Source organism: Euwallacea similis, chromosome 2, assembly GCF_039881205.1.
Source record: "Euwallacea similis isolate ESF13 chromosome 2, ESF131.1, whole genome shotgun sequence".
Taxonomy (NCBI): Eukaryota; Metazoa; Arthropoda; class Insecta; order Coleoptera; family Curculionidae; genus Euwallacea; species Euwallacea similis.
This window is the reverse complement of record NC_089610.1, coordinates 253,793-264,609: the sequence shown is the minus strand read 5'-3', so window position 1 is coordinate 264,609 and position 10,817 is coordinate 253,793. Positions and strand designations below refer to the sequence as shown.

The window sequence follows — 10,817 nt, the reverse complement described above, 5'->3', positions numbered from 1 at the left end:
TGAAATATTTTCACAACGAAAATCTAATAATAAATTAGTTTCCCGGTGAAGATCTTAAATAGAAATTCAAAGATAATTCTATTGCCATTTTTAAAATCAGCCCAATCTTTAATTCAAAATTATGTTATTAAATTAATTTATTAATTTTAATTATTAATATCTTAATGAATGTAATAATTGTGCATTTTTTGACGGCTTTTTACGAGCTAATTTGGCTCCGAGCATATTCTCTGTTATATAATAAATATTTGTTTTTTTTTGTTGAATTATATTTAGGTATGAAATGAATCTTACGAGACGACAATTTTTTTTTTTAATTCGACTAAACACGAAATTTTTGAATACTCGTAGCTGTTATCCAGGAAAGTTTGCAAAATTCGACAAAGTGTAATGGCTAATGTCAGTGTAATAATTTGCAAAAAAGAAGACAGGTAATAAACAAGAAAGTTGATTGTGCATGTGTAGCGCTTGTAGAAATTTCAGTGAGAGTTCAGAAGAAAAGCGTGAGATAAAATTAATGCCTTTGGTTTAAGGAATTTTGATCATTTCACTGGTATCAACATGTAAAAAAAATCTTTAATAAGTTTAAAATTACTTTATTTACATCTTAGCGCATGTCGCCTAAACTATATAACATACATCAGGTCATATATACATTAAAAGCTCATAATTGATTCCCCAATTGGCACAACAATATTTATACGAATCTCGTAAACATTTACAACAACAAAGCTAAAATATTCATGTCAAACCGAAAAATATCACATTATGTATAGAATAAGAATACTTATTATTTTATGTAAGTATACATATTAAAGCATAAATGGTTTTCGTTATTTTATATTATATTTAAGAAATCAGTAAATTAGTGCAATATTATAATAAACATGCATTTCGACGGGTTTGCGTTTTATTATACTTTTCTTTATAATTTTATTCAGTTTCTTATTCTATCTAAAGATTCAGAGGCAGAGAGACTACGGAATCACAACATTGTATCTCCTTCCCCTTACTAAGTGTCCTTATTTACATTAAATGAAAAAAGGGCATATCAAAGGAAGCAAAAGGTAATTTGACATAATGTTTAACGGTGCTCCTAAATAGCAAGGTTTCTGAAAAAGAAAGGAAAAATAATTCCATTAAATCTTGCCAATAGTTATAACTGTTGAATAAAAAAGGTCTAATAATACAACCAAAGAGACTTTTTTACATTATGTATACGAACTAGCATAAAGCAGTCTTTTTGTGTTATTAACGGTACCTATATCGGAACCAAGTACCTCATAGAATCAAAATTTAACAGGCAAAACACCTTCGGTAAACTCGCTTGATTTTGCCCTGGTAAATTAGTTAATTAGTATCTTTCTAAGAAAGTTAACTCCTACGTGCAGCATCAAATAAGTGAAATCAGTATAGTGAGCAAAGCATAAAGAAAGTTGGGCATATTGACAGACAAAATCATCGCTGAAGAGGTGGTTGTATATTCGGTTATATTGGTGAATTCACTTGAGCCTGCAGGATTTAGTGTGGCAGCTCTTACTTGGTATGTGGTGTTTGCAGTCAGATTTGAGACGATGTATAGTTTGTCTGAAAATCAATAGATCCTGCATACATTATGGTACAGATAACTTCATACCTTCAGCTAATGTAAAACTTTGGGCATGCCAGTAAGAAGGTTCATCATCTTCACTTCTATATTCAACGCGAATACCATCAGGTCCCATACCAGTTTTGTTTTCCATGTCAGTAATTTCTGGTTCTTCTACGTAAACAACCAGGGAAGTGGGGCTGGAATCCTGCACTTCCATAACAATGGGGGGAGATGGTTGCGTTCCTGAAATTTTACACTGTAATACGAACTTTTGAGTTGGAGCGCTAGCAAACCATTTAGTAAGGTAAACCTCAATTGGATGGTTCCTTCAGTGTTCTTCGCGTCACATTTGTACTCGCCAAAGTCCCTATTATCTTGAAGGAAGAGCTAAAACGGAAAAATGTAATAACTAGACATCGACTTTTTTTGGGGGTGAGGGGCGTTGCGGGTTATTATTTAGCTGCTTGACCAACCTGCAGTATTTTGAAGAAAAATGTCGGAATTTCACAGATATTTAGGACCCCGTACCCGGAATATTCCGGACACTTGCTAATCTAAGAATCGGGAGTAACCTGAAGCTGGACGTCTTTGAGATATTGAATATCTATATTAACTTGAAAAAGGGAAATATTTGTGCTTTTTAAGTAACTTCTTGATTAATCTTGTGATTAATCTGCAAAATTCTTGTGTGATACGAATATGGTACAGGAATATCTGAATATGTAAGCGAGCAATTAGATATGGACGGACTCAATTTTTTAAATATCAAATTATGACTGGAAATATTTGGTACTCCCGAAAATCCCGAAATGTACTTTCCAGATAATTATCGGTTTGACTTTAGATGTTGGTTCCGAAATGACCCTACAGTAAATGCTTGAGGTTTTTGAGCACCATAGCGGAATTTAAAAAACAAAGAATTGTAAATGTTCGATAGTTTTATTATATATTTTTTGAATTTTGGTGATTTTTCTAGCGGCTTGAACAGGTTTTGTTGAATTTATGAATAAATCAATTTTAACATTCTTAATCTGAGGTAACTTGAAAGTTAATTCTTACTACAGAGATCAACCACTGCATTTTTGTTTGACATTAATAGATGTTAAGTTTTCTTTACAGGTGTACACTCGTTATATCTTGCATACAAATAAAAGATCTTACCGATAGAACTGACACTTTCGGGTTCGAATCTTGCAATTCCCTTCCAATAATCTTAATCCTGTTATTTTTTTGGAACCATTCGAACGTAGGTGGAGGCTCTGCTTCAACTTTACACGTCAAATTTACAGTTCCTCCTACATATCCATAAACGATGACTTCTTTTGCATACGTCCTTGGGGGATCTGAAAATAAAATCCTTAAGAAGCGTTATTTTTATGTATTTCATTATCGAAACTGAGGATTTGACTCATCAAGTTGTGTGTCATAGGAAATCCAGACAAATAACATTTCCTAAGAGCTTCCGCTTATTAAGAAAATTAATATCCTCTACTTTTACCACAAAAGTGAATAATATTTATCATCCTTTACTGATTCTGGACATTCATAAATGACGTCTCTGGACCTCATTCCATTATTTCAATGTTGGACACACATTAGCCCCACCTAAATCACAATATGCTTCTAAATTGCTTTGACCCCGGTTTAAAATACAGACTAAATGAAAAAGTTATTTTAACGTAAGTCCAGTTGCGCAATCCTAAAAGGGCCAGGGATTTTCCACGACGAAGGGTTTATTTCCAAACAAATTAAAAGTTGGTTTATCGTCGCTGAACCGTTTTTATTTTGCCCAGGGAAAGTATTAAACGTGTGCTTAGGGATTATATTGTGTTAGGACCGGGACTTCGTATGAGTAAAATTTGATTAACCTTGTATGAAAAGGATATAAAAGCTCATCTCAATTTTTTAATTATAAATCTACTAAGTACACTGATCCTTCAAGTGCACTTACCAAAGTAACAATTTTAGAGTAAAATATAAAACAAACTAATACATCTTTTGCCTCTAGAAGGATGCTTTAGTATTGTTGCATGATCGCTACAAACATTCAAGAATTCGTTTAAAAGTTATTCAAAGATACAGGATGTAACATTTAACTTGAGATATCGCAATATCTCGAATAATAAGCTCTCTACAAAAAAATGTTTATTATGAAAGTTTAATTATTCTGCGGGGGAAATAAATTGATGCTAAGATTAGTGCCTCTGTCCCTTATTTTGGGGGAAATGAGGGGTAGCTTTGATTTCTTAAACGGCATCCCCTACTTTTTATTGCAGATTCGAATCCTACGGTAAAAACACGTAGAATTTATCTGAAACATTTTTTTCGATTCATGATAGATGGCGCTGTAATTAACGAAATTTAATTTTTCTTTCGCTTATGATTTACCGGAATGTTTGAAGAAATTAGCTTTAACAAAATCTTGTTTTCACGCGTTGTCAGGCAAAAAATATTAACACATTTTTATTTGCTTACATTTTTGGTTTAAACGTATAAAAAAAAGAAATAACTTGAAGAAACAATTAATTTTACTTAGATTTATTTCGGTATTAATACTATATCAGAATGGAGAATTTTACTGTGCAAGAGGAAGCTGAAATAGTTTTTGTTTATGGAGAAGCTGGCAGGCGTCTTGATAATGCTGTCAATTTCTATTTTCAACATTTTCCGAACAAAGTGTGGTCACGAGCTTCTTTCGCTCGAGTTATCAAATAGTTTTCTACTGAAGGGAATACAAAATAGAAAAAAAGAACACGTGCAGCTACTGTTTGTGGAGCAGACAATCAAGTAGCAGTCCTAGGTGCTGTGACTCATAATCCCCATGCAAGAACACGGGAAATATCACTGCAATTAGGTACTTCTCGTATGAGTGTGTGGAGAATGCTAAGAATGCACAAGTTTCATCCTTATCATATTTCTTTACACCAAGAGTTCCACGGGGTAGATTTTCAGAATCGTGTAACGTTTTGCCAATGGACACGTGAACAAATATAACAATACTCCATTTTTTTTCGTTACGTATTGTTTCCCGACAAATCGTCTTTTACAAATTATGGCACCGTTAATAAGCGCAACATGCATTACTGGAGTGTAGAAAATCCACATTGGCTTCGACAAGCTGTGAGCATCAGCGTCCTTGAACTGTCATCGTATGGTGTGAAATCACTGGCAGTAAACTTATCGGTTCCCACGTAATTGAAGGCAACTTGAATGGTGAAATGTACCGAAACATTTTGGAAAACAAACTGCCAACATTGCTTGAAGACTTGAGCTTATAAATGCGACGGAACATGTGGTATCAGCATGATGATTGTCCAGTACACTATTCGGTGATAGCTCGAGAAGTTCTTAATCGTGAATTCAATGATCGTTGGATCGGTAGAACTGGACCGATGAACTGGCCTGCTAGATCATTAGATCTCATTTCGCCAGATTTCTTTTTCTAGAGCTATCTTAAACACAAAGTTTATAAATAAGTACCAACGACGCGTGAGAATATGATTGTGCGTATCAAACATGCTTGTGCCGAAATACCAGCAGATGCACTTCTCAGTTGTGTTCGGTCGTTAGAAATGTGAATTAATAAGTGCATTAAAGTTGAAGGCCATCATTTTGAGCACTTACTTTAAAAACTAATTGCAAAAAGTTTTTGTTTACATTGATTTTAAAGCAGATGTCATCAAACATTCCAGTAAATCATAAGCTAAAGAAAATTAAATTTCATTGATTACAGTGTCATCTATAGTGAATTGAAAAAAATTTTCCAGACAAATTCTATGTGTTTTTTGCTGTAGAATTGGAATCTGCAATAAAAAATAGAGAATGCTATTTAAGAAATCAAAGTTACCCTCCATCTCCCTACAAGGAGGTACAGAGGGCCACCAATTTTAGCATTAATATATTTCCCTCGCGGAATAATTAAACTTTCATGATAGATATTTTTTATAGAGCATTTATTATTCCAGATATTGCGATATCTCAAGTTAAATGTTACGGATATTATTAAAATCACGTATTGATTGGGTCATAATATAGACATTTGGATTGAGTCTCTCTGAAGATTAGGAAATAACAAAAAATAATTAAAAAATAAACTTTTTTGGAAACGTGATCACCCTGTAACTTAGAAAAAGTACCATCTTAAAATGCCATTTCCTCGCCATTCCTGAAGTCCTGATCATAAAATTCTGTTCCAAGGAAATTAAAAAAATCTATCTACTAAAATCAACCTGTATCCTAGTTTTAAAACCATGCTGGCTGATCCGGTTAGAAATTAAAATTGAAAGGTTTCCACAAGATCTTCACAAAATAACGCAATAAATTCTAGTTAGTGATTTAAAAAACAAAGTGTCGTATGTCTCATATTAAAGAACTATTATACCACAGAATTTGAATTCACAGCAAAATTAGTATACTACTATCTAGTGTTCTCTTGTTATATTATAATAAAACCTGTATAAAGTCAAAGAGTTTTAAGTCCAAAGAAATCTAAACACAGTCTTCTAACTCACAGCAAAATTGTTATATTGCTATCTAACGCTCTATTGTGATATTACAATAAAGCTTTTATAAAGTTAAAGAGTTCAAAGAGGTCTAAATGTTGCTTTCACCAGACTAAAAAAGTTTATAGCATATGTTAATGTACTGATTTAAAACTGCTATAAAATTTGATTAAACGCTAGTATGAGTATACTTAAAGTTTTTACTTGTGTTAGTGTCAATTAAGAGTGGCTAGTAACGAAGTGAGGAGTAGGCAAAGAATTCATTCACTGTTTAGTCAGTTGAAGAATTGCCATTCTGGTAGTTAAATTGTGTGGTTGAATTTTGAAACCTTCTACGTCCATGTAGTGGAAATAAAATGTAAAATTTTTTTCCTAACAATGGCGGCGAAGTTCCTCATTAAGTCTTATCGGTTTTCGTTTTTTTTTTCTAGGATTGGCCGTAAATTAAAACCTTTCCTGCCATTTAAAAAAAACTCCAACAAAATTCAATTTGTCATGGCAAAGAATACCAGGGTATATTTTTAACTTTATTGCAGAAGCCGCTCTTCTCTAATGTCGTTAATTCCCAGTAAAGGCTTTAATCGTGAATAATTTGCAGTCCCGGATCCGATTTGGAATTTGCGGAGCCGCCTTTTTTTCCATTAATTTTAGAGATTAAACGTCGGTTGTTCGGCTTATTTTGATTATTTTCTTTTTATTTAGACGGTGAAAATCAATTTGACCCAATCTGATGTTTCCTCCTTGATGAGATTACCCGACTACTATTTATTGGATTTCAAAGAAGTTTTTAACCTTGAGAGTAGGTAAGACTTAACCTTATTAACTAGCGAGCATTTTGAGTTTGGATTTTCGGAGTCTTTTTATCTGCCGTAATTAAATAGGGTCTTTTAGTGGAATCCGATATTGAAACACCATTATGAAGTTGAAACCACCGTTATACATTTTCCTCTGTGTTCCAGAACTTGCCAATATTATTGGTAGTTTCGGCATAACAGCTAAACCTCAATACAACAGTTGCGGTAGTTTAATTTCGAGTTGGTATCCGATATAAATCAAGCTTTGGATTTATAAAAGACAGATCGAAACCGCAGTTTATTCATTAAACTCTCTCTCTGTGGAACTATGGGTGACTTTTAGGCCTTACACAATGTTCCCCATGTGAAATGTTCCTAACTAAACGATTGAAATAATTTTCAAATAAATTCCTCTCTGTGTGAGTGAAAGAGTAACAAACGTCCCAATTCTGCTTTTGCATATTCATCGGGGAAACTTTTCGGGGAAATGAAGAAAAAACGTAACACGAATGAAAATCACCCGAAATCGCCTTACTTTCACAGGCTGTTTTAATGGAAAACTTGTATTTTTAAAGTTCCAATTTGAAAAGTTTTTAATTAGATCACGTACGGTATTTAGATGAGGTTTGAACGCAAAGAGGAAGCTTTTCAATGCAGAAAGTTTTAAGATACAAACAAGCAAGAGTGAATATTGGAAGGTTACGTGAAACGAATTCATCCCATCAAAGAGATTAAAAGTTGGATGTCCTGTGTTGAGCTTCATATGGTTTCAGGCTTTAAACTGCTAAGTATGATCGATCGTCTGGCGATATGCTATTCATATCAATGCTGTTATGCATTACGATAGTATGAATATGGGTCTGAAGAAAAAGTGGTGCAGCTGAAACCGAAGAATAATTTTAACGAATAAGGGGTAGCAACTCCTAGAAGAAGAAAAACGTACGGTTTCAGGATTGTAAGTTTGAGGACACTAAAGTTATAATTTTTTCTACATAGGTGTTGTTTTTCAATGACTATAGGTCTCATACTACAATAGACAGTTAGGGATATATTTCCTGTTTAGTTTTTATTCGCAACTGTTTGATCTTGAATTCGTGGTACCAAGATGTTGATTTAGACGTGGCCGAATTCTTGTTCCGTCTAGCTAGCAATGAACTTGATGATTGCGAAAGACCACCCTGAGTTTGCGATCTCAGAGACACCGTGTTCGTGCAAATGAATAAAACAAAAAACCCTTTTAACTGTAACTAAGGTTCATTGTTCAACAGCAATTTCGAACTATTTAGTAAAGAAGAAATAACGATTAAAAACTTTCCGTGCTAAATTAACTAGTATACTAATTAAACGTATGTAGGAACGGCGAGTAAAGTATTCGCGTACGACTAACGTGTAAAGTACGGAGTTAAGAGTTGACGGAGATGCACGAGAAGAGAGCGATTTTTTTTCTTGCAAAAGCTTAAATACTAAAGTTAATGATAAGCGCACATAGGCGTACTAAACTAGGAGGTCATTGTCGGCACTTCTCCCAGATCTATCCTCATAGTCTAAGTAACTTTAATAAGATAATTGGAATTTTATTAGAGGGCGGTTGTCACCAAATTCGGGGACGTGCGTAAATTTTAGTTAGCACAAAAGGGCGGCGAGAAGGTTTATTACACAACTGTTTTTTAGTTTAAACAAAATGTGTACCAATATCTGGTCATATGAGTAAAACGGCAAAAAAATGGGTGATGTTCATAGACGTAGCACAGGGGTTCCTTACATGATAATAACAGATTTAATTCTAGGCTTATGTAGAACACAATTAATCGAACTAACAGATTAAAACGATCATTGGCTATTTAGCCCTCTATACAAACCCTAACAGTAACACTATGGAATTTTCATTTTTCCTTTACTCATCTTCCTTCGGCCAGTACCGGGTTTATAGGGGGTTAGGTTTAATAACGGCCCAGGGTGGCGCATTTTCCTGATTGGCGAGTTTTCTTGGGGATAGAGGATGGTGATTAAAAGTTTTGCCCAGGGCGCCAGACTTGCTAAAGTTGAACCTATCTTTAGTACATGTTAAGAAGGTAGACAAGCAAAGTGAAATCCAAATCTCCATGGCCTGTAGCTTCCAAATAAAAAAAAAGGATATAAAACCATTTTTCTTGTTGTGTATTGAAAACTGAAGGTACCAATATGTCATTGTCCATAGCTTTCAAATTAAGCGTTTCGGAAAGTTAAAAATACTATGTAATAATGACAACGCATTAGGTCAATACAAATTGCTCGGTAACTCAGTTTTGACCAGCTTTATGAAGTGCTTAGTTTTAAAAAAAATGTATTTTCAAAGTGATGCCTGCGAGAACCAGGGATCTCTAGGAAATCCTATACAAATAAATAATCAAAGAATAATTAAGACACGATGCTCAAGGTCTCAAAAGTGGTTACACTTACGTGTCACTGTGAGAGTGATATTTTTCAGCATGAACCGTCCTTCATCCAGTTGAAAAGCTCTGCAAGCATAGTGCCTTTCACTATCCCAGGGAGTAACGTTTTTTATTAGCAGCCCATCTCCTAGCACCTGATACTTGATATCTGTGAACAGATTTATTTGGTACTTTAAAGTTGTCTTGTAATTCAAAAACTTACCATTTTTTGGCGGTTCTCCGTCAATCATCCATTCAAATTTCGTATTAGCTTCACACTTCAATACTTTATCTGAACCTTCTTTCGCACTTACGTTGGTAGGGGTGTCCGCAAACGTGATAGGTACTTGAAAATGAAATATTTATTAGTAGAAGTGTTTATGGGTTTTGCATGATTTCAAATTTAGTGTGTCTAATTCAGATGCTTTCCAGCCATGTTTTGAAGATTTTAAATGTGTAAATTTTTAACTCTATATGTGAATCAGTTTTGACGAAGGAAGGAGATTTTAATACAGATAAAGATCAATAAACCAAATCTAGCGTATAATACATCAAAATTACAGTTATTCTGGCATTTCTAACGTACTTTCAGGTTAGAAAGGTAAGAAAACCGGACGAGCGTTGGCCATTTTGTCAGGAAGCTGAAAAGTATTTCTTAAAAGACATTCGGTCTTAATACTTAAAATGCAACTAAAAATTCGACTGAAAATTTAATATTTTTAAGGTTTTTGACGTAATTATTTATTCAAACTTCGCATGAATTCCTCGGTTCCCTGAGAGCATTAGCGTGTAATCCGAAATACGTCAATAATAAATATTGGCTTCAACATAAGAGCTTTACGTTATTGATTTCAGATTTGCTCTAAAGATTTAAAAGTGCATCTCACAATAGTCCAGCGAAAATCCTCGAATTCTCTGGTGCTCTAAAGTATTTTTTCCAGGTTGCTTATTTCTCTTTTTATAGAGTTCAATCCAGAGATTATCCATTTTAGCAGTTAGATTTATCATTGATTTGAGATAGGGAACTATTCCATGATACTTATTCCCATATATTAATTTATTTATGTTTTAACGGGGTGGCCCTATAGACATATATCATGCATTACTTACTGCAAACTTCCATTAAAATATTTGATGACAAGTTTGCATTAAATGAATTTTAGATTGTTTCATGGAAAACGCGATTAGAACACATAAATATATTATATAACTATTTACTTTCATATACGCAAATTCATGAGGGATTATATTACCTTCAATCGGTTTATTCGTTAAAATATTTCATTTAATATGTTGCTAGTAACAAAAAGCTATTGTCCTAGTTCTAAATGTTTTGTTTATAAATTAAATACGCTTACATGGACCATGGCGTTTAACAGCAAAATTAATTTTCACATGCAAAAGCACTAAAGTTATGTAGGTATTCACATTATGCGTATTTATGGCAAATTGTTGTGAAAAGGATGATAAAATTTCATACTTTAATTTTATTTTTATTGTTAAACCTTGAGTGAAAATT

The 10,817-nt window shown here is 33.6% G+C and overlaps 1 protein-coding gene across 2 annotated transcripts in view; it reads right to left on the bottom strand.

Annotated features, from left to right (window-relative positions):
- Nucleotides 1-581: 581 nt before the first annotated feature.
- The window catches only part of LOC136419426 (neural cell adhesion molecule 1-like), a 109,090-nt gene continuing 98,854 nt past the window's right edge, over nt 582-10,817 (bottom strand). For both annotated transcript variants that reach the window (XM_066405716.1, XM_066405717.1), the window contains 6 exons: nt 9,522-9,644; nt 9,327-9,467; nt 2,753-2,934; nt 1,885-1,978; nt 1,637-1,834; nt 582-1,587 (listed from right to left, as the gene is read on the bottom strand). In XM_066405716.1, coding sequence (XP_066261813.1) covers nt 1,394-1,587; nt 1,637-1,834; nt 1,885-1,978; nt 2,753-2,934; nt 9,327-9,467; nt 9,522-9,644 — 932 coding nt within the window. In that variant the 3' untranslated portion in view covers nt 582-1,393. The remainder of the gene's footprint in view (nt 1,588-1,636; nt 1,835-1,884; nt 1,979-2,752; nt 2,935-9,326; nt 9,468-9,521; nt 9,645-10,817) is intronic.